At 45.9% G+C, this 24,314-nt stretch overlaps 2 protein-coding genes across 4 annotated transcripts in view; one reads left to right on the top strand and one right to left on the bottom strand.

Annotated features, from left to right (window-relative positions):
- Ush2a (usherin) overlaps window positions 1-2,640 on the top strand; it is a 665,632-nt gene extending 662,992 nt beyond the window's left edge. Inside the window, exons 70-71 of the mRNA XM_055609194.1 lie at window positions 488-709; window positions 2,551-2,640. Coding sequence (XP_055465169.1) covers window positions 488-709; window positions 2,551-2,640 — 312 coding nt within the window. The remainder of the gene's footprint in view (window positions 1-487; window positions 710-2,550) is intronic.
- Window positions 2,641-8,598: 5,958 nt separating this feature from the next.
- Kctd3 (potassium channel tetramerization domain containing 3) overlaps window positions 8,599-24,314 on the bottom strand; it is a 36,971-nt gene continuing 21,255 nt past the window's right edge. For 2 of the 3 annotated variants that reach the window (XM_055609211.1, XM_055609213.1), the window contains exons 11-18: window positions 22,035-22,122; window positions 21,836-21,952; window positions 19,749-19,919; window positions 17,150-17,305; window positions 15,505-15,601; window positions 12,035-12,219; window positions 11,781-11,919; window positions 8,599-10,084 (exon numbers count right to left, since the gene is read on the bottom strand). In XM_055609211.1, the coding sequence (XP_055465186.1) occupies window positions 9,526-10,084; window positions 11,781-11,919; window positions 12,035-12,219; window positions 15,505-15,601; window positions 17,150-17,305; window positions 19,749-19,919; window positions 21,836-21,952; window positions 22,035-22,122 (1,512 nt within the window). In that variant the 3' untranslated portion in view covers window positions 8,599-9,525. The remainder of the gene's footprint in view (window positions 10,085-11,780; window positions 11,920-12,034; window positions 12,220-15,504; window positions 15,602-17,149; window positions 17,306-19,748; window positions 19,920-21,835; window positions 21,953-22,034; window positions 22,123-24,314) is intronic. The other variant, XM_055609212.1, reaches the window with a different exon arrangement.

The following is a 24,314-nucleotide window of genomic DNA, read 5'->3' as shown; positions in this document are numbered from 1 at the left end:
GGTGATAATTCCCAAGCTGATGAGTTATGGCCCCTCGGTTCCTGTAAGAAGGTAGATATGGGAATAAGAGGAAGGGAGGGATCACTTCCAACACACAGCCACAACTCTGTAGTGCTTGTAGTGGGCAACCATGAAACATTAGGGTTCACTTTTAATGAGGGTGAAGAGAAGCTCCTGTGGTGCAGGCTCCATGTCAATATGCAGGTAGAGAGCACTTTAACCCATCCCCAAGCCCCGGGGTCGTTGCTTGGCAGGCCTGGTCCCCTAGGAAGCAAAACCCACCATGGCAGGACACGAGTGCCACCACTAACACCAGCGTATTGTCTCGGGGAAACAAGGACACAGTAGTCCAGGCATTCACAATGCACACTTCAAGTTCTGCTGTGGGAGGCTCTAGGAAGCCAGTCCTTTCCATCACGGTGTGTGAACTCCGGCTCCCAACTACACACCGTTCCCTGGCCATCGCCAACAGCAACTTCCTTTTCAGGGACTAGCCGATACCAGACTCCCTCGGTCTGGGACTCCTTTGAGCATCCGGAGCAGCCGAAGTGTGTCTGTACTGCGGATCCCGAGTCAGAGCCAAGTCAGCCGCAGCTGCTCCCAGGGCTCTCTCCACCGCAGTGTCAGCCAGCTCATGGACATCCCAGACAAGAAGGTCGCCGCCGCCGATTCACTGTGGGAAACTATTATGGGCCACAGCAGCGCACTGGTGAGCTGACCGCCTTCTGTACACACCGATGCCCTTGAGCCCTCAGTGCACTTCCCAGCTGGCTTAACAGTGCTGCAGCTGCTATTCGGTTAGCAGGCTAGGAACTGCCTGTAGACCTGCTATAAGATAACGCACTCAGCAACTACACGGAAAAACAGGAGCTGATTTACATAGGCCTAAAACACAGCAGCTGGTTTACGTAAACCCCCAGGAAACCATAATAGATACATTATTCGTTATTCGGTCATACACTGAGACAAGGTTGCAAGTCCCCCCAACCTCCTAAATGCTACAATGACAGGCATGTGCTACCATGTCCAAACTTTAAAAACAAACAAGAAACGCAGCCCTGGGGTTGAACCCAGGGCCCTGTGTATGCCAGACACGCACTCTATCACCTGAGACAGATCACCAGCCCTCTGCCACCACTTATGAGCTCATCCTTCATAACGTTAGTCCAACAGCTCAAAGGGGCAGCTTTGAGGGATCGCCCGTCACCACAGCCTCCAGTTCCCTCCTGGCTGAGGGGATGAACAGGGAAGGACTCACCAACTATGCTGCCTTGTCATCTCAGACATCTGTGGGAGTGCTTTTCTGACTGGCTGGCAAGAAAGGAAACTGAGGTCAGAGAAGTTAGTTGTCCAAACGTCCATGGCTTCCAAACAGCCCTGCGTTCATGTACACTCCAACTAACCTTTCCCAAGTTTTCTGCACTTCCCTTCACTGCAAAGCTGACGACTTTCATGGTGTCCTTTTGACTAGTGGCCAATGGTAAAGGTAAAGGGGGTTAGTTGCTTGGCTCCAGATCCCCTTTTTCTGCCACCACTGGGGTCTTTTGTGCTTGTTCTGAAAGACTGAACATACAATGAAGTTAGAAATTGTCCTCAGGGGGTGGGCTGTGGCTGCGGCTCAGTGGGTAGCCCTCACCTACACTGCCCAATCCCTACAGGCACATTAAGTGGAACACAGCAGTGTACACCTATAATTTCCGCCCAGGAATTGAGGCGAGTGTGAGGCTACCCGGATACATGACACCTTGCCTCACACAAACAACAAAAAGCCCTTTCCCAAACCCTGCTTCATCTTGTTACAGTTATTCTTATACAGAATTCCATTCCAGACCTCCTTGTTTTGTTTTGTTTGCAGGGTTAATTGAGCTGCAATGCACAACTGCTAAATGAACTATTTGCTTTAAGCAAACAAAACAAACAGATGAAACACCCCCGTAATCCCCACGTGCTAGAAAGGGCAGTTACCGTCATCACAGAGCAAGCACGGGGACCTAGCTAAGGACACGGCAGTCACTGTTCTGTGGGGCTGCAGTCATCGGCGTCACCTGTAACCGCGGCACACAATGACCATGCGTGTTTGCTTGGTGTTCAGTTCCGGTGAAGGGCAGTGCACAGGAGGCGGCAGTGGGGTCCCGGGAAGGGGCCGACACCTGTCTAGTTACTGGCTCATTATGACATCATACATTAACCCTGTCAATAAATACAGTGCAGGGTAGGGACAGGGCAAAACAACCTCTATTTTCACTTTTTTAAATTAAAAAGTACGTATACGCAGATTCAAATTTTCCCTACTCTACTGATACACCGAGGCTCACAGGGGCTGCCATACTGTACAGTGTAGCACACTCTAGCCTTGAGCCGGACTAGCCAACAGCTCATGTGATCCCATCAATGAAGGGAATTTAAAGGAAGGAAGGTCTGTCTTAAACCACATTCTAGTAGCAGCTTTTAATTTACTGAACACGTTTTATATCAAAGTGATAGGCTATGAATGAGGAGCAAATATAATGACAGTTGACTATTTTAACAAGTGATCGGCTTGCTTTTCAGTATGTGGATGAAGAGGAACTAATGAATGCCATCAAGGGTTTCAGCTCAGTGACCAAGGAACATACCACCTTCACCGACACCCAGCTGTAAAGAATGGAAGCTATAACATGGAACCCTGGGGTGCATGTTCTGTACCCTGTTTTTCCCAGTTATCACCCATGTCATAGTATCTGAAGAACACTTAGGAAGCATTAAAGATTTTGTTTTTTAATAGAGACCTAAAAAAATATTGTTTCTCTGGTTTTCTCAAGTAAGAAATTGTATCCACACTTAAAGCTTGCACTGCCCTGCTGATTTTGTGGAGAACAAAGAATATAGTTCAATGGGCTCTGTCCAGGACACTGTTTGGCAGAGGAACACTCCAGCCCTTTTCAAGATGACACACATTTGTTACTAGTAATGAGACGTTACCTGTTTAAAACCAAGTAAATCGGCTGAGAGACTCTTCTTGCTCTTTTTCAACCTGCTATGTCCGGCAGAGGATGAACTCCAAGCAAGAGCCACACTGGTGACCGCAGTCCACACTGAAGCTGAGAACCAGCTCTGCATGCATGCACATGGCTCTGGTTCTAGAGCTGCAGCTTCCACCAGAGCAGGTGCCGTTCAGCTGTGCACAGCTCTCACAGCTGTTTCCAAGGACCAAGCAGCTCACTGAAGCTGGGCTTTTACAAATGGAACACCTCTGCTTCAACCAAGGTCTTATTTCCAAACTAAAACTTGTGAAATTGTCAATACTTTTCGTAAACTAGGAATCTGCTGTTCCTGGAAAGCAATGTAAGAAAACCTCCTTCCCTTCAGTCTTAAAGCTTCTGGGAAGTTATTCTGGGTCTATGTAACAATATCTTGTGGGTCTGTGCCAAGAGGCAGGTGGCAAACACATTAAGGGGGACTAACTCATTTTTCTGGAAAGCCACTATTTACTCCCATGACCAAACAGTCTAAGGCTAGACTCCAGGGGTGGACTGTCACCCAAATCTATGACACAGCAGCTCCTAAACGCTTGCCACCTTTACTTTTCAAAGCACAGACCTGGATTAAACACTCCCATCACTTGTCACGACTGCCACAAATACTATCTAAAATAGTGAGGCATCCATAGTGCCTGTACAAATCATAATGTGCATTTTCCTGTCTTGCCAAAAGATTTATACCTTTAGAATTGGAAACAGAACTGGTCAGACTGTTAGGTTTTATATCTCACATAAGTTCTAGGTTTTATCAACAGTGGGCCTCTACAGTGTTGAACTGAACCAAGATCAGGAACAAAATCATTAGAGAGAAATAGTTGTCTTGACAACCTCTCTTAAGGACTTAAACCTAATGTCTAGGGAGTGTGAAGGAAACATACTAATAATTTTATTCTTTGATGATACTTTCCTGCTGTGTGTTTAGAACCAAAGAGGTGCCCAAACTTAGTCACTTCTTTCTTTTTCACTGTCAAGGCCAGGTGAGGCTCTGGTCCTCAGGGCTCACCAGACTTGACAGGAACCTCTGCCTCCTCTGGCCTTATAGTTCCGTCTATGTGAGGGTAAGACAGAACCCTTGCTTGCCCATCTCTTCACTTGGAAGTATGGAGGAAATGTCGCTTTGTTGACACTCCTCTTTGTAGACAGAACAGGAGAGCAGATGATTCTGGGACCCAGGAAGCCTTGAAGAGAAGAGGGGAAATGGTCTCCCTTTTAATACCTCTGACCACATTAGTCTCCTGAGTATTGTGCCAGGCTGATGTAGCTGGCCTTCTAACTACTGAGTAATTTTCTGATAAAGCTTGGGGGCTGGGGAGTAGGGTGACAAACACTTTGACTTTGTTTAGACATATGCTTTTGTTATTCAAGCCAGTCCTTGTGACTGTTACAGAGTAGATCAATAACTGATTTAAGCAGTAGTTTGGTAACAATGCACTGAACTTTGACCTTTCACATACCTTGTACAACTTGCCCAGACCCCTGTAACTTGCTTGTGCTTTCCAACTTTCTTTTCTATTTTGGAGAGACACCCAGTTTTCTTATGAGACTTAATAATGCTAACAGACTGACAATCTGAACAAACTAACCTGTGATGATCTTTGTAAGCCAGCTTGGCAGGTGTCATGGCAGTTGTCTGGATGCAAAGACAGGGTTGTATAACATCACCTAATAAAAGAGCCGAGTCCAAACTACACCCGCAGTGACTTCATTCACCTGCTGCACTGGGGCTTGGTGAGGTCCCAGGCCAGCCTTACGGAGGGCGGGAGTTTTCACACAGCGCACAGAGGATCTACGCTGCTCTGGGTTTTGAGTCCAGCAGCACATAAAGAACTTGGTGCTGGAGCTGCTACTTAGATTCTTTTTCTCACCAGCTGTTTTATTTTCCACATGAGATAAATGAGTCATGATGCCTGTACTCTGATTCTGTAGCAGGGAGAAACAGCCAGAAAGCTAGCCTGACTGAGGAAAGCGGGCTTTGGAGGACATTCCGAGACAAACAGGCTAGCACCCAGCTTCTCAGGGAACTCAAACAACACAGGACAAGTGGATACACACAAGGCATTTGTTTGCTCTTCCACTAAACTGAAAACAGTGGTTTACAATAAACAGACTTGTTGTTGAGCCCATTGACAACTAGCTGGACCCAAACCACTTGTCCTTATAACCAGGAAAGACTGGTCCTGATGAGTCTCATCACCTCCTGGGTCATGCAGTGGGGGCAGGGTTGGACAGACACAGAAGAGTTTTCTTTTAAAATCTGTAAATTTTATAAAACAGTAGATAAGTGCGGGAGTACCCACAGTCTGGGTGAGTCAAGCTGACAAGAGCATCTGCTTTTCTCAACAGTCTAACGTGAGTACTCTTCCTGGTTGGACTTGGGGGGCAACTGCTTGGAAGCCTGTGGGTGTCAATTGTGGGTGTCTTCAAGTGAGGGCAGACAAGCTGAAAAGCTTAACACCCTGTTTTTCTTTTCGTTCTTCTAATGAGTATGCTCTAAGAACAAAGGTGAGTGAATTCGCCCATCATCTCACACAAGGGCAACATCCTAGGGTAGGCGAGGGGCTATACGGCCAAAGAAAACCAGAGTTTTGAGTGTCATAGAGCTTGTTATGCCCAGTGTAAAGAAAGCAGATGCGTGCTGATGTTGAGAACTTGGAAACCACTTGTCCCATCTGCACTGTGACGGGAGGAAAGATGGAGGGGTCTCAGCGCTGCCCTTTACTCTGTCCACAGCTCCCAGTCTGCACAGATGGGTGTTTGCAGGGCAGGGAATGGGCTGAGTGATATCTCAATACCTACCTGTGGCTCAGTACCCTGCACTCCCAGCTTCTCCTCAAGTCTTTTTCAGAGCCATCTTGTCTGCCCCTGCAGACTTGGGCCCAGGTACTCCCAGTTCCATTTGCTTCCAAAATATCTGCTGCCCGATGCCACCATCCCCCAGAACACGTGGCTTGCCTTAAGAGTCACTTTCTATGTCTGAAAGTGACACACACCAAGTGCACTGCTCCACTCCTGCTTCACATGGCCCCGAAGCCCAAGGCTAAGACATTTCTAGTGAGCAGTGGCTTATCCAAGTGCAGAGCTGGCGGCAGAACCAGGTCGCAAGGAGGCATAGCAACTGGCAGAGCAGCTGCAGCCACTGGAGGTGCAGGGCAGGAAAGGCAAGCACGAAGACCAGGGGAGCCTTCACCTCCAGCCTCCCACCCAAGAAGGATGATGCTTCTTTGCCTCTGTTGCTGGCATCAGTTTGTCCTGTACCTGGCCCTGCACTACTGCAAACTCACGTGAATTTCCCAGCTCTTGCAATCTCAGTCCAGAGGCACACAACTGGGGCGGCTCTTGGGTCTCCTTCAGGAACAGTACCACATAAAGCTATGCTACAAAATAAGGTCCTCTCCGTTTCCTCCACAGACCGACTGTGGCAGTGCTGAAGTGAACCCAGGGCCTCCCACAGCTTGTGCAATCCTGCCACTGCCACGCCCCAACTGCCAGTGCTCTTCCATTTGGGGGGCCCTCCAGAGTCTCTTTCAAGGTCAACAGAGAGCTATGCACATACAGTAGGAACAGGAGGGAGCCTGGTCTGAAATAGGTGTGTGTGGCCGTGCGTGCATGACCTCATGTGTGTGCGCATGTGCAGGGAGCATTTGTAAGCTCAGTGCTCCTGCCCCTCCAGCCCTGTCCCACAGAATACTCAGCTTAAGTGCTCCAAGGAAGAGCACGGACAAGCTTGCAGTGAGTAACCCCAGGTGGTGGGCAAACAGCTAACGCCCGTCTGGCGTGCCAGGGAAGCTTTCCTGCAGAGACAGGACCGCTCTCCTAGCAGCCTCAATTTAAACTTCAGGCAATCTGCACCTCAGACTCAGAGCAAGCTAGGCACCACTTTCTCTGCTCTATGTCGGAAAACTCAAGACTAAATACTGGAATGCATCAACAAACAGGAAGTTGAACAAGTTTTTCCTTGCCCAGGTAGTCCTTGCCCAGGTAGCCCTCACCCAGGTGCCTGCAGTCGTAAAATCTGAGAAAGACCCCAGAGCGACACTCTCCATGCACACCCAGTGAAGACTCAGTCTTCTCCCATCATTCTGTATCAGGAACATGGTCACACCATGCACATGACACCAGCCCGCTACTCCCCTCCCTCGGTGGAGGTGAGGGCTGTTGGCGATTCTGACCTTGCTGGCCACGGTGTGGAGAGCCTGACCTCCGGCACAGGAACCTTCTCAGGACTCCTCCTGGTTTTCAGTCAGCTGGACTGGCATAGATGTCACTGCAAATCCTGGGTGAACTCCCAGGAAATTTAATGGAGAGCTGGTGGTCCAGGGGATCATGAGCTCTCTCCCAGGGCTGTACAAAGAATTCCACATCTGGGAACAAGAGAAGAACCAGTTGCCAAGAAAACAAAGGGAGCAGGTTTGACCTTACCCTCCAGGTTGAGAGGGCTGTCTGGGGAGTCTGCTGACAGGACTCTAGGTTGTATTTCACAGGCCTTTGGTCCTTCCCCGTCTACACAACCATCCTTCCACCTTCCTACCTTCCTCTGACTCTTCAAAATGAGCTACATAAAGAACCTGTATTTACAGGTCCCTTAGCGTGTGCTGAGACGCTCTAGCACGAATGCTGGCATCCACAGAAATGCTGCAACTGGTGGGAAAAGCACAGCACATCACGATGCACAGGAAGATGGTATGACTAGAGACCTAAATGTGAACTAGGTTTACTATACTAATCAAAGAATATTCTAGTAATCCTGAGTAACACATAAAAAGCAACAGAGACATACCTATTTAAAAAACCAGACTATGATGAATATGGTCCGGTCCAACATACCCTAAAATCAACTGATACCCTTTCCAAAAATGAGTCCATTATCAGATATTCAACAAAACGGGGCTAGGACAGCTAGATTTAATGCTGGGAAATCCTGATGAGAAAGCCAAGAAGCAAATTATTGTTTTTTTAAACAGAAGCCATCAGTCTGAAAGCTGGCTCGGCCATGGGCTAAGTTTTACCCTTGTGGTCTGTGACTTCACTGTGAGATGAGGACAATGCTTACCTCACTTGGCGTAATAGAACACTTACAACAACAAAACAGCCTGAACTATTTTCACCGTGAACTACGCTTCCCCCTTTTCGCAGCAGTCAGAGTATACAAACCTGCTTCATTATTGCTCTGAGTCAGAAACTTGACAATGAAGGCACAGCAAGAAGAGAGAGACAAGTAGAATCCAGCTCTCCTGTAAGATGGAAGACACAAGGCCAGCTGTGCAAATGCTGCAGTCCGTGCTTTAAGTTGCGCTTCCATTTGTTTTGCAACAGAGGCTCATGTGTAGCCCGGGCTGGCCTCCACCTGCCAGGCTGGGATAAGTGCTCATACCATGTTTCTAAAAAATTTTAGTCCCAACCAACTTTTCCTCTCGTTAGTGGTTCTTCTTACATGAAAAATATTTCTTTTCACAGACAAATGTGGGTACAGCTTAAATAAGATAATGTTCCTTAAATAACCAAAGACAAACCGACTTACCCTTTCTCATTTGATTTAATCAACAACTAAATACAAGAAAATTTGTATGGAAACCACTAATAATATAGTAAACTTTAAAGAATTTATTCCAATTTCATTATACTTCTGGGAATGGGAAATATACATCATTCACTAGTAAATGCTCATGGGTTTAAATTTAAATTTTCTTCGTTTGCAGATATAGGTAAACCACTCCAATTAAATGAAGAAAATGTACAAAATTTTTTCTTTTGCTCCCAGAGTTCAAAATAAAGCCAAAACATTTTTAAATACCAAAGCATTTAACTCCAAATTCAGAATTCCAATCCTATGTGACACTCCAAAAACACAGTGGCTCATAAAGTAGCTGGACTAGCAAATGGAGGGATCCCTTCTGACCACCCAGATCCCCCTGTCATTATTTTACCTATTCAAACACAGACAGTTGTTCCCACTGGAAGGACTTCAGGTATCAATCACTGGTGATGCATGCTGTATTAACTCCCAAGAATCAGAAAATGACCCACAATGAAATAAAATCACCCTAAAGACGTAGTGCACGGTAGAGCTTGGGGTCCAGTAATAGTGTTGAGTTAACAATAGACCTTTTCACAACATAGCACCTCATTAATTATCTAGTAAACACTTCGCATTCACAAGGGTTGGGAGCCCACGTTCCAAGATTACGTGATTCACTGCAAGGTACCACTGCAAGACAAGCCTTGGGCAACGGCGTTAGGAACAGGGCCCGCTGCATCACATGCTCTAGGGGAACACCATGGAAATGACTCCTGCTTACAAGCTGCCGTTTCGTGTGCCTGCAGGATTAGAGCTACTTCTGAGTGTTGAGAAAGGCTCACCAAGCCCCTTAGGAGAGTACGCTCTGTTCCTGCTTCAGGAGAGTCAAACTATCCTGCTGAGTATTTGATGTAAAAGCCAATGTACTGAAACCCAGGAAATGTGGTTTTTCCTGTAAATTTTGCAAAACTCCCATGAACTTTGGTGATTTCACAAGCTGTACTCTTGGCCTGAGGAGTCACTCTTTTTGTGCCGAGGTGAGGGAGTGGTCTTTGTTGGAGATGGGGATGCTGTACCAGGGGAGTCGGTCCCTCCATCAGAGGTACTTGGGGAGGATGAGAGATAGGGAACCTTCTTTCTTCCAAGGAATCCTCCTGCTTCAAATCCTTTCTTCCGTAACTCCACTTTATGTTCATTTTCATCCTCTGATGACCTTTTCTTGGGCTCTGACAAACCTTCTGCTGTTTTATGCACTTCTGACCCTCCCTCTAATTCTTTCACACATCTGACTTCTGTCCCAGGGGACTTTCTCTCCGATGTATTGCACTCCCCAGCTGCCCCTTTCACTTCAGCCTGTGCTGGACCCATCTGCCCATTTTCAGGGACAGCTCTCTCCACGCTTCTGTTGAAATTGAGAGTCTGGAAGTCCCTGTAGCTGTGGAAACTCTCAGTCCTCCGTGCTCTGGCTAACAAAGGGCTCTCTCGGTAAGGCCGTGTGGCACCGTAAGTGGCTGCTTCGGGGATCGTTTCGTGGTGCTGCAGCTGAAGGCTGAAAGGCAGATTTTAAAAATGACAGTTATGATTTCACTCTAAGGTCTCAGGAGCATATCTCAGCAGTTAAACTGCCAACTAAAACATCATTAAAACATATAAGGCATATTACTATCTACCCCTCTCTGTGAGAATGTATCTGTCAAGCTAACCATATTACATACAATTACCAACTTAGGTAATACCGTACATACACTCACAATCAAGCAAAATTTTTGAATAGCAGGGGGAAAAGGAAAATACTTTTTAAAACCAGAAAGGAATCAATGTAATTCAATATTTGGTCCTTGGATTCTCAGAATTGTATTTTTTTTTTTTTTTTTTTTTTTTTTTAATTTGGTTGGAAAAGTGTTATGGATATAAATATGTTTTTGTTTTGGTCCCAGGTGTGGGATGTGGGACTGATTCAGAGGGTCCACAGCAGCAGACTATTTGCCTCATGTGGACTCTGAAAGGAACCCTTTGCCAGCTACAGAGAGTTTAAATCTGAGGACTCTGGAGAGGAAATAAATTCCAGATCCCAGAGAGTAGATCTCAGAGAAAGAACAAGGCTGTTCCTGCTTCTCCCTTGCTGCTCCTGGTTGCTGTTGTGAAACAAGTAGTTGGAGATCTACTGAAATGAGAGTTGGACTGTCTGCAAGGAACACAACAACCCTGACCAGCAGGAAGCAGCTAAGAAAGAATTGCAGCCCCTTTCCCACTGACCCTTTCTCTCCCCTACCTGGTGTTGGGGTGTTGGAAGGGACTGAGGGTAAAGTAGGGAAAAAGATGTAAGCAATGTAAATAAAAGGTTTTTTTTAAGTATACCAACAGAAAAGGCAGAGTATTTCATTGTGCTAAGTATACAATGCCCTGATATGAAATTAGACAAAGGAATTTAACCACTTTTGATTAGCAAATGAACCTGAGCAGTAAGAACAAAACTTTACAAAGTACCCAATTGATATTCGATCTTCCTAATGTAGGGGGAGTTATTGGTCACATGGTTGCATTCCAGCTGTCAGTCATTTCCTGTGGTAGCTGGAATGATAAATGTCAGTTGGTGATACTGATTCTGAAAGTTTAGGAGGTCTGGCTTGCTGCAGGAAGTATGTCACTAGGGTGGGCTTCGGGAATTTAAGGCCTTGTGCATTTCTAGTTCACCCTCTCTGTTCTGTGCTTGCAGTTGAGGATGTAAGCCCTCAGCATCCTGCTCCAGCTGCCTTGCGTGCTGCCTGCTGCCTATATGCCGGGCTCTTAACCTGTGGAATCTTAAGCTCACATAAACTTCTTCTGTAAATTATCATGGTCCTGGTGTGTCATCACAATAGAAAAGTAACTCTCCAAAGTAAGTCAAAAGGCAAAAGAGGGTTAAGGGTCAGGCTCAAAAGGTAAAAAGCACGTTTGGCATAAATCCAGGGGTCAATCACAGCACATGCCACACACATAAAAGACCACAATGCTTTTTTTCCATGCACATTATACATGCATGAAACTATCAAAAACCTAATTCAGTAAGAGTTTGAAATATTTTCCTAAGAACGTGCTATGCAAATAGAAAAGATTTATTTATATTTGAACAGTTCAGTATCAACAAATATGACTCAAACTGTATTTAGAAAAGTACAGCTTCCACAACTGAATGTTACAGTATATCAGACAACTGTCCAGCAGAAATTCCTCCACCAGGAAGTACTGTCCGCTCCCTGACCCACCTAGAGCTGGACTCGCGCAGGCGGCTGTGCTGAAGCACGGAAGTGGCGGGACTGATGTTGGGCGTAGCACAGCGGGATGTGCTCAGATCACATTGGTCCAACAGCTTGAGCAGCTCTTCCTCTGTGGGACCACCTGCATCTTAGGAGAGAAACACTCATCAGCATCCCAGGTCAAAGGTCAGCCCTGACACACACACACACACACACACACACACACACACACACACACACATACCCTCCTGTGCCTGACCTACCCTGGTCCTCGCTCTTGTTGACCATGTCCATAGCTGTGGTCAGGTCCCACATCTGGATGCTGCCATTGCTGTGGCCAGTGAACAGGTAGCGCCTTGGCCGTGAGCCCATCCTGCTGGAGCCCTCACACTCTCTCACAGTGAATGAGGATATTGTAGTGCAGTCCACAGCCTGGATTTCACATATTCTGCAAAGATAGGGGTTAGAGATCAAGAAAGCAATTACATGCATTGTACAATTCAAACGTCTCATTAATTTCTCATTTTCAGAATCACACACATGAACATGTATCTAAAATAGTTTTAAAATGGTCAAAGGAAGTTGACAGAAAAATCAAATCTTGTTTCCCTGAATGAGAAAAACTTCTCACACATTGTTTTTAACTGAAATATAGAGATACAACTTAGTCACAAAAATCATCTTGGGAATAAGCAAGTCTTTACAAGAATAATGCAAGAAAACAGAAAAAGGAAAGAGGGAGGGAGGAATAGAGAGAGGGGGAACAAAAATAAATAAAATATGCTGATATGGGGATGAGAACCCCTCCAGTTTGTGCACAGTGTTTTACAACACAGGCCCACAAAAGCTCCAGGGCTCTGAGTCAGAAGTGAAGCAACTCAGCAGCACAGAAAGGCACAGCCAGCATGGGGAGAGTGAGAGGCCGAGCACCCCAGGAGGAGGAAGCAAAGCTCAGTGGAGGAGGCCAAGGGAGCTGCCAGTCCTGCTAGCCACACAGGCCACACACACTGGAGTCATCCGCTCTGGAGTAAACTTAGTTTCATTGTGTGTATGGTCTGCTATGACCACGTGTAAAGACATTAGCAATTGTCATTCATTTCAGTTGGTAGAACTTTAAAAACAGATTTATATGTATGTGCGAGTGCCTGTACGCATGCCTGGTGGCCCAGGAAGTCAGAGAAGAGCACTGGATTCCGTGCAGCTGGCATTACATGTGGTTGTGAGCTGCCCGCAATGGATGCTGGAAACTGAACCCTGGTTCTCTGCAGAAGCAGCAACTGTCTCTCTAGCACCGAGTCACTAGTATCTACAAAAATCAAATCAAACCACAGTTTTTTGTTTGTCTGTTTGTCAGGACAATAATCTTCTTTATTATTACTCATATAAGAATTAATATTTATTTATATTTGTAAAAGTGACTTGATTTTTTTTTTTTTTTAATCTGTATTTCTGAATGAGGACTGAGCATTTTACCCAGGGTCCTCCTTATTACTTAGCTTCTTTAGTGTATAGCTTTTAGTATCTTTATTCTATATGTCTAATATTCATTTAGATGCGCAACCCTAATTCAGAAAGGCAAATGGGATAGACATTGGAAGAGGGAGAAAACAGGGAACAGCACAGGAGCCTACCACAGAGGGCCTCTGAAAGACTCTACCCAGCAGGGTATTAAAGCACAGGCTAAGACTCATAGCCAAACTTTGGGCAGAGTGCAAGGAACCTTATGAAAGAAGGGAGAGATACAAAGACCTGGAGGGGACTGGAGCTCCACAAGGAAAGCAACAGAACCACAAAATCTGGGCACAGGGGTCTTTTCTGAGACTGATACTCCAACAAAGAACCATGCATGGAGATAACCTAGAACCCTTGCACAGATGTAGTCCATGGCAGCTCAGTCTCCAAGTAGGTTCCCTAATGAGGGGAACAGGGGCTGTCTGTGACATGAACTCAGTGGATGGCTCTTTGATCACATCCCCCCTGAGGGGGAGCAGCCTTAACAGGCCACAGAGGAAGACAATGCAGCCAGTCCTGATGAGACCTGATAGGTTAGAGTCAGAGGGAAGGGGAGAAGGACCTCTCCTACCAGTGGACTGGGGAAGGGACAAGGGAGGAGAATAAGGAGGGAGAACGGGATTGGGAGGGGATGAAGGTGGCGCCTATAGCTGGGACACAAAGTGAATAAATTGTAATTTAAAAAAATAAATAAGTAAAAATCCGTATTTCTGGGTCATCTCTAAAATAAAATAAACCTGTGTCATGGTATGCCGTGGTCTTTATGCCATGGAGTAGAGTCCTTATGTCTACAGGATTCAGGGTTAACCCTGTTCAGTCTCTGTCTCCCGGGGCCTCAGCTGTCAGTGACCTTCTAGGTGACAAAAGCATCAACTCTACAAAGCAACCTATGCTTATTCTTTCTGCCACTATAGTTCCCCTCAGACCATAAACTCTCATATGCAGGAAACTTTCCAAGATAACACAGAAGGGGATATGAAAACAGAACACATGAGTCAAGTTTAATAAACCTTAGGCAGCTTCTGTATTCAGTACACAGAGAGCACAGTCCAAACTCTCAATTCTTTTTGTTAAAAAAAAAAAAAAATCTGTTGGCACAGTAGTCATTTTCTAGAATTCATTAACTACTAATGACCATATGCGATTTCTGATGGAAATAAAACTGATTATTTTTCAGAGCTTGTTCACTGAAGCAGCATGTAACCAGACATGCCGAACAAAGGTAAGCAGAGAGCCTTAAACACACCAACAGCACCAGCAACATCCAAATGGAAATCTGCCCATTTAAGGACTTACTTTGCTCATGCAGAAAAGAAACAGCAATATTAGGGTCAATCATTTTCAAAGTAAAACAAGACGGCAGAAAAGCTCATTTCCACAAATGTCCACTGCAGTGACGGACTATAAGTATTTGTTTTCATCACTTTACCACAGGGTGTACTCTCTAGACATGGAACCTTATTCTGTCAGGCAGGCGATGAGGTCACTTAGGTTAAATTTACATAGCTAATAAAAGAGAGTATTCGAATCAGAATTTAGGGTACCTGGCAGCCATGAAATCCACTGTCACTGCCATTAAAATTAGACAAAAAATAAAATAAGATAAAATAAAATAAAAAAAATAAAAAAGCATCTCTGAAGACAGAACCCGAAAAGACTGTCCTGGTAATGCTCAGGAACAGAGCAGCCCCCTGCTTGCAAGCACAGGGCACAGCTAGATGGCCATTCCAGAGAAAAGGAACTGATGCTAATTGGGAACCATGGCAGAGTTATGCAGCTCACATGACCATCAGCAGAGAATGCTCGGCTTCCTTACTTTTGTTAATAATGATGCTCAGGGAATCTGTACTGCCCCATCTGAGAGATGCACATCATGGACACACATCTGTACACACATTTGCACACAGTGGCAGGTGCTCTGACTCAAAGGTCTCTGAGTTCTGCCTTTCTATGGTGCTCTCAGTCTGTTACGTCCACAGAGACTTGGTGGAAGCAACCTGCTGAGTTCCAGCTATCTAGTGGTTAGCTAGCGTATGGACTTCTGTCTCAGTGTTCCTAGGGAGCTCTTCCACCTCTAGCAGATGGACTTCTGCGTATGGACTACGTCTAGCGCATGGACTTCTGTCTCAGTGTTCCTAGGGAGCTCTTCTACCTCTAGCAGATGGCCCCTGCACTCTGGGAGACAAAGTCATGTGAGCACACAAGCCCTATGGAGCAGCACCTTTTTCCAGTTGACGACAGCCTGACAAACAGCTTGTTGGTAATGGGAACAACCTTCTGGATAAACACTTGTTGATCATCTCGTTCTCCAAAAGGCCCTGTGTTGGGAAAAAGAAAAGGTTGACAAGGAGGAGGCACGATTCCATTTTATAAAAGCACATTAATACTAATACTCCTCTCCCCAAACAACTGCCACTCCTGCTGTGTGACACAACCCTAAGTCAACGTCACACCCACACACATCAGCAAAAATACGTCCATCTGCATTAATTTCTAAAATACAGGTGCACAACACTTTTTTTTTATGTGCATTGGTATGGGGGTGTCAGATCCCTTGGAACTGGAAACAGTCGTGAGCTGCCATGTGGGTGCTGGGAATTGAACCCGGGTCCTCTGGAAGAGCACAGAGTGCTCTTAACCACTAAGAAATCTCTCCAGCCCCTATGCACAATATTTCTTTTCAAAAATGTGTGTGTGTATGTTTGTGCGTCCATGTTTGTGTGTGCATATATCTGTGTAAGTGTGTCTATGTGAGTGTGTCTGTGTGTCCCTGTGCCACATGTGTGTATATGCCCACAGAGGACAGTAGAGGGCACTGGATCCCAAAAAGCTGCCCTGCGTGCTCACTGGGAATGAACTCAGGTCTTCCATCTCTTCAGGCCCACAACACTTCAAATTATACCTTGTGCGTTAACGACTATCATCTGAGGTTAATAGCGCCTTCAGGATCTGCATTATCGGTACCAGAAGGGCCCTTGAGAATATGCCTAGATTCTGATAATTTAGAAAAGGCTTGGGAGCATAAACCCGATCCCTAGAACCCAAAGGGGCACACAAAAAACCTTCCACATGGCAAGCTCTTTGTTGTTGCTGATGTGCTGGAAAAACACGGACACTAAATTACTGGCGGCCCTCAACAAACAAGGCCTGGGCCACACCCACTCAGAACGGGAATGGTGGCATTTTTACCAGCAGGTCATAGATGCTGCCTTGTGCTTCCGAGGTGCTACATAAGAAAAGCACCATCATCGCCCCAATTTACAGATGGACAATCAGGGTGCAGACAGTGAAGCAGGCTAACTACGCAACTCCTGCCGGGACCACAAAGAGGACAGTGCTGTGCACACACTGGCCAAACAACTCCAATTCTGCAACAATGCTGACTCTCTTCCCAGCTTCACTTTCCCTCTCATCAGTTCGGCACAGCAATCAACCACAACTTTAGTTACAAACAGAGCTGGTTAGCATTTGAAGACAGCATTTCAAGGAGGAAATGTTACTGAGAAAAAAATTGTTTTTCTCAACTTTTTAAACAGTGAAAATATTTCAGTAATGTAATTTTGTGAATTCACAGACGCTAATAAGAGAACTACAGGGGTTGGTATGATGGCTGTGAGGAACATACACAGACCCAATTCCTGGGTCCACAGAAAACAAGCCAAGTGTCATGTGGGAAAGCCCAGCATGGGGAGGCAGACAGGCTCCCTGGCCAGCTACTCCAGATTATGTGGTGAGTGCCAGGCCAGTAGGGAGCCTGTGTCACAGCATCATGCTGAGCTCATCCTCTCGTCTACAACTACACCCCGCCCCCCAACACACACACACCTCAACCCTGGTCCTGGACTTCCGTCTTGGAAGGTACCTACCTATGTCATTTCCAGAGGAATAGCTGCCATGGCTCTCCGTCTCTTCTAAGGACAGGATCTTGAAGGATGCTAAAGGAGTGGAACCTGGCTGAGTGGAGATCATCCCTCTGAACCGTGTCACTGTCCACGTGCGGACATGGTTGTTATCAGCACACACTAGGAAAGAAAGAACAGGTCTGTCACCACTCTGAAACAAGTTTCTTCTTCCACATAAAGCAGATCATAACACACGTGAAAAGGCAATCAGACTGCACATGTATCTTAAAGCTGTCCTCAATCTGTGTCTAGGTAAGTGAGAGACCTGGGGCTGGGAAGGTAGCCACAGTGAAGAGGCTTGCCACCAAGCCTGAGGACCTGAGCTCCATCTCTAGGCCTACAAGGTGGAGAGAGCCCTGTGGTCAGGAATGACCGTTTCTCTTCCAGAGTACCCAAATCAGACAACTCACAACTGCCTGTAATTCCAACTCAGAGGACCTGACACCCCCTCCTGTGGTCTCTTATCCTTATCCATACACAACAAGATACAGACATTCCCATTTTAAAAAATTTGCCTAGGAGTGGTAGGCACATGCCTCTAATACCAGACCTTGAGAGGCAGAGGCAGTCAGATCTCTGTGAGGCCTAGGACAGCCTGTTCTACATGATGAGTTCCAGGACAGCCAGGACTACATACAAAGACCCTGTCTCATAACCCCCCCCCCCCCCCCAGGGTTAATAATAATAGTTTAATTAAAAGATTTTTAAAAATCTGGTTGGAAGGTTTATTTTTAATGCATACTTTGTTTTTATAGAAAAAAATGCCCAGCTCTAATACAGACTCTAATCTGACTATGAGTAATAAAAAGCTGGTGCCTATAAGATATTTGAAGTGTTAGTCAACAGTTTTCCGTCACTCCTGGCTTAGGCAATTTAGTGTCTCTCTCAAACTTAAAAAACTTTTCTACATCATGTCTTACAGGCTTTTGGTAATTTCTGACTATGAATGCTAGTAAATGATCATATGGTATATTACTTCCTAAACTCTCTCCACATTTTTGTTCTAAATGGGCATGCTTATTAAAAAGATAGAGCCTAAAATATTAAATCCTTCAGACAAGAAGTATACATTTTTGCTTGCTTTACACTTGTCATTTGTAATGATTTTAGAAACATCTGTAAACATCAGGCATGTAAAACTTCTGTACAAACATCACAATTCCTACTGCATACAAAGTAACCTTGGCAAACACCAACAACAAATAACTCCTATGCACATCTTAGCAGTATATAATAAACTCAGTTCTCAGAGCCAGTAGCAAGTACAGGAGGCACAGGTAAGGCGGCTGAACAGTCTCATGGGAAATGGCCTCTGATTTCACTAAGCTTAGCAGGACTGAGGAGATAAATACCTGAAGCAATCCTGGATGATCCAACCATTGATGACAGAACCTTGTTCATACACCATCCTGCAAAGCCCCATTTCAGACACTGGCATGTATACCACAGAAAAAGCACATGGCTGTATTTACATCAGTAGCCACTGGAGGGCAGAAGGACTGAGAAGAAGCAACACTCTAGACATGCTTAAACTGGGCATTTAAATCCATACCTACATGTGACATTCCATGTTGAAATATAAATTATATTAGGCACTGCTTTGGCATCACATCCTACGCTGATATAGCCACCACCATCAGTTATGAGGATCTCAGAGCACTGCCATTTAACCCGTACAGCACAGCTAAGAGCTTAAGGTCTCACAGGATGCATACAGCACTGCCCAGCATCTCTCAAGTGCCAAGAGCAGAGATCACAGCCACTACTGTGGAACTCATCTTCCTGAGGGAGATAGAGGACAGGCGAGCAACAATTACAGCGTAAGCCTATGAAAAGCAGACAGAAGACTAGAAGACTAGGTTAGTTTTACACAGACTGGGAGGCCTTATTGAGGAAGTGTGTGAGCGCATGAAGGACAGTGGGAAGTGTGTCAGGGCTGAAGGGGACAGTGCAACCAAACAAGTACATAGAAACCCAAATACATCAAACAAAATAAAGGAGCAAAAACGTTAAGGCATTTTACAAAACAGAAAAGCTAGTAGCTTAGTCTCATGATCCAAAGAAAGTAGGCTGGCACTAGGTCAAAGTCAGCATGTAACGTCTTACTCCATTATCTAGATGTTTAAAGTTTTGTGCTTATACAGAACTATAAGCACACACAATGTTACTTTCTTCACATAATTTTATATTGTTATGAATTTTTAACATTTTAAGGTCATCAACTATCAAAATGTACACCTAGGTCTACAACTTTAGCTTAAAGCTAAAGCTAACCAAATAAAATTTATATTCAAGTTCAAACTTAAGAAAATTCTGACGCAGAAAAATCTTCTTGGCAGTTATCTGATATGCATCTTGACATGAAACATGCCATAAAAAAGAAATACTAGAGCTAAAACAGAAGGCACATTTCCCAGGTTCATGTGCGATGCATCCAGGCCAAGTCAAAGGCACACTCCTGCAGTCATTCACGGCTCAGCAGAGCGCACTTCCGCTCCTCTCTCAGGCCACGGAAGCAGGCAGCATGCGGCGTCCCAGGAGATGGGAGGGCGTCCCACCTTACCTGACACCAGGTGCTTCTCTGACAGCATGGTCTTTGTCACAGGGCTCCGATGAACTGTGAAGGTCTGGAAGAGCTGCGGCCCGGACCCAACGGTCTCTGGGTGCTGCACGATCACACGCACGGCCCCAGAGCTCGTGCCGTAGGCTATCTCAATCCAGTTCCCACTGACACCTGGGAGCCACAAGTCAAAGGAAATGTGTTACATAATGACGAAAAGAAAGTTGCCTAGAACCCCTCCTGGGATGTAGCCCATGGCAGCTCAGTATCCAAGTGGGTTCCCTAGTAAGAGGAACAGGGACTATTTCTGACAGGAACTCGATGGCGGGCTCTTTGACACTCCCACCCACTGCAAGGGAGGAGCAGCCTTGCTAGGCCACAGAGGAGGACATTGCAGCCAGTCCTGAAGACACCTGATAAGCTAGGGTCAGATGGAAGGGGAGGAGACCTCCCCTATCTATGGACTTGGAAAGTGGCAGGGTAGGTGGGATTGGGAGGGAATGAGGGAGCGGGCTACAGCTGGGATACAAAGTTAATAAACTGTAACTAATATTTAAAAATGAAATGAAATTAAAAAAAAAAAAAGAAAGGCGCGCTGTAAAGCCTCCCTCTGATGACAGAGGCCTAGTAGGAGTCAGAGCTTGTGGCCACACCACTCAGGGTACACATGCAATAGAAAGTCTGTACCGCCTTTATATTTCTGGCCCTTCACTCTATAATAAAGCTACACCTGGCCCTCCTGCACTGTCTTAGGCTTTGCTGTGGCAACTACACACTAATACCACGTATTCAAATGTGGAATTTGAATTGGAATCTGCTCCTTACTGACAGAAACTCATCTCCTTCCAGAATGCCTAAGACATGGTACCAACTCGGTACTGATTTACAGAACTAATAACCCTGCCGTGCCAGGCCCACCAGTGAAACGCCATCTGCACAGCAGCATTCCAGACTTAAGCTCAGAGTGGCACTGGCTTTTACTTCTGCTATGGTACTGAGCTATCCTTGGCTTAGCAAGGTCACCCGCACCGACAGTCTCCAACTCCACAAATGGGGCAGACGCACTGCTTGCAATGCCCACACACCGATGACCATGCTTCCTCTTCCAATCCACCCTGGCTCAACTGCAGCTTTGGATTGCTTTTCTTTGCCTTCCTATTTTTAAAAGACTTGCTTTAATTTTACTCTGTATGACTATTTTACCTGCATGCCCATCTGTACACCGGCTACATGCCTAGTACCCCTGGAGCTAGAAGACGGTGTTGGAGCCAGAGTTATAGCAACCTGTCATTTGGTCCTTGGGACAGACCTGAGTCCTCTGGAAGAACGGCAAGTGCTGAGGCTGAGCCACTCCTCCTTCCCTCATAGCTTCCCTTAAACTGGTGCCACAGCCCATCACAAATCAAAACATAGGCAGGTACTCACTGGCCTGGATTCTAGTAAGCTTCACAGGTAGAGAACTGCGGGCTTTATTTCCCACAGAATGGGGACACCCCAGGCAATCGGAAAGACGCCATTCTCATGCTTCCTAAGTCCTGCCAACATGAGGAAGGGCTCTGATTTCTAAAACTTTCCCAGTTTTACCTCTAATTGTAAATTAGGTTAGGGGGAAACTCATACTTCATTATCCTCATTCTAGAGTAGAGCTCAGCAAGCTTTCTCTAAAGAAACAAGTAGTAGTTAAGTATTTTAAATTCTGCTTTCCATACTGTGTGTCACAGCCTCTTAGCTCTATCACTGAAAGCAGCCGAGGACAATGGGCAAGAAAGAAAAGAGAGAGAAAGAAAGAAGGAGGGAAGGAGGGAGGGAAACAGGGCTAGCATGGGTAACCCATGGTTTTTATGATTCGAATTTGACTGAAACTTCAGTCATCTTGGCATGTATCACAATCCTTCTGTGCTGATGATTATCTTGTCTAATGAGTTCAGTAAAATGGTGCCATGTATAAGCAGCACATTCAAGCTCATGGTCTGTACCCAGGCACATGTTAACATGTTAGTATTTCTCAGCATTCCTTCATTACAGGGCATCCTCTAGGACAGTAAAGTACACAAAGTGCCAAGAGCCCCCAAGGCTGGCCTTGTACTGACTTGTTTTGGGGGTTAGGTAAACACTCAGGGCAGTGATGGCATCGTTGGAAGGGTCATGGTAGAGCTCGGTGACGAGGAGGTCGTTATCCTTCATCCGCAGTGGGAACTTCTGCATGTCTGCAGACAAGAACACATCTAGTCAGAACTACAGAGGGTGAGGTCTCCGTGCCCTCGTGTACAAAGCTCGCTTGCCGCTCACCTATGTAATATATCGATCCATTGTTGCATCCCAGGAGAAGGAAGGAGCCTGCAGTGTCGTAACTGGTGATTGGCACAACATCCTGCACCTGATGCGGTGAGAACATTACATTTCAGGAATCTCATTTCTACTCTGTGTTCCAACTTCCTCAGTACTCTGATTCTTTGGGGTATTCCAATAACCAATTTTAGGAAGGCTTGGACAATGCCTTTAAGCTTGTCAGGGAACTGGAAAGCTCTCATACAGCTCTGAAGACTATGTTTTAGTTGCATCCTGCTCCAGCCCATGCTCTCTCAATCAGACGGACCACCTCCTCCTGCTGCATGGAATCACTACATCACTGGAACTGGGAGGTCTAGGCGGACCTCACCCTTCCTCCGGTAACACTCATACAGAATCAAGTGCCAAAACCACAAAGTGACTAATCAGAGCTAGTGAACAGCACAGTGATTTCCAGACAGAGTGCAGCTGCCTGACACCCTGTTGCAACTTCAAGTGGACAGCGTCCTGTTCTTACTGTCCTTACTAAAGTTTATTCCAGGGGATGGCAGAGGCAAGACTCCCATGTGTCTTGTTTTGCATCTGGTTTGCAAACAAGTTAAGTACGGAAATCCAAAGGACTTAAGTTACCACAAAAAAAAAAATGAAGCCAAGAAAACGAAACAAAATGCAGCAGGAAGCAGCAGCATTGGATGCCTGTCATCAGGCCGAGGGCATGAAACGTCCCTAATGACTCGATGGTGTAACGCCGTGCACACAACAACCCACAACACCCCCCAGCAATTAACTCTGCTCCAAGGATGAGCACTTCTTCTTCCTCCCGCTTGTCTTCCAGCAAGGGTAAATTCCACGCGTGAGCTGCTCTGTGTGTTCACTTATATACTATGGCTTAGCTAACGAAGCAAATAACCAGCTGACAGGGATTAGGAGAAAGGAGGGACTTTACAGAAGAGTATTTTTAGACAGCATGGAGAAGAAGAAGGGCTCTTTACCTCTTGAGCTCCTTGGTCTTTGGCTCTTTAGCACTCTAGCTCTTGGGCTTTTAGCTGTTGGCCTTTTCCTCCTGGGCCTTCAGCTGAGCTAACAAGCTTTTGGCAGAAAGGCTTTTCCTCTGGGACATCAGCTAAGTAGGAAGATCAGCTGGTTACTTTCTCTGCCTCTCTGAGCTAGTAGGTTTTCACCCAGCACCTGGCTCCTGAGTCTTCATTGGTAAAATAGAATGGTTTGGATTTTCATTTTCCATAACAACACTTTTAGTGTAAGTCTAAACCCAAACTCAAAGAACTTGGGAAATGATGCTTACATGGTGCTATTCTCCGCTGTGTTACTGAGGCTGGCTACCTACCTGACAACATTAATGACTGCTTTATGGCTCACCCTTCGTGGCAGCACGGTGTATGTGTGTGCGCGCTGCATGAGAAGGGGGAATAAATGAGAAATAAAACCTGATTTCTTCTTGTGACTAGATTGGTTTTTATAACATTTCATCAACATTTTATTAAGGCAGAGCTGAGATGCTGACATAAAAATCAGAATTTTACAGTGTTTTTAAGGTTAAACGCAGATGCAAGGCTTAGTGATTCATCTGATTAACACTTCAAACCCATCCTGACTATACATTTAAAGCAAAGGGCTCAGGGGCTGCCTGTGCACCTCCTCTGCTATTTGTGGCCAGAATGTTGCTAAAGGCCAACTCAGGACCTAGTCAACTGTGCTGCAGCAGTCTGGGAGCCAGCCGCCAGTCAGAGCTGTCGGTTGAGATCTACAGACAAGTCTGAGGCTTCCCAGTACACTATCTCCAGCTGGGTTCCAAGGCTCATTTGCTGCATGGATGCACAACTTTCCCAGGGTCTTTCTGAAATGTGCAACAATCCACCTGTCAGATGTAGTCCTCAGCCATGCATACGCCAGGCATGAGGGATGAGGTGATGCTCAGACAAAACACCCAAAGCTAAGATCCACCCTGAGGTCACTGGCACAAGTCTCTGGATCTCAAAGCTATTAAAACCTTATGCCGAGTTCTGACAACAGTGAAAAGCCAACAGGACAATAAGGGATCTGCTCCTTCCAGGCCACAGAACAGCATGCCCACGTGTGGACAGCCTGGCCCCACTGTAACACTCTAACTGGCAAAAAGCAAAAAGCAGAACTCCCAAAACGCCCAACCCTCTCAGCAAGGGCACTACCAGCAGAAGGATCCTGACAACCGACCATCTCAGTCAGTGCCACCTCTGTCCCTGCCTCTCCACTGACAACCATTGCGATGCCTTTGCTCCATTT

Source organism: Psammomys obesus, unplaced genomic scaffold (assembly GCF_907164565.1).
Source record: "Psammomys obesus unplaced genomic scaffold, mPsaObe1.curated_primary_1811, whole genome shotgun sequence".
In the NCBI taxonomy this organism is placed as follows: domain Eukaryota; kingdom Metazoa; phylum Chordata; class Mammalia; order Rodentia; family Muridae; genus Psammomys; species Psammomys obesus.
The sequence above is the reverse complement of the archived record's forward strand: the minus strand, read 5'-3'. Positions and strand labels throughout refer to the sequence as shown.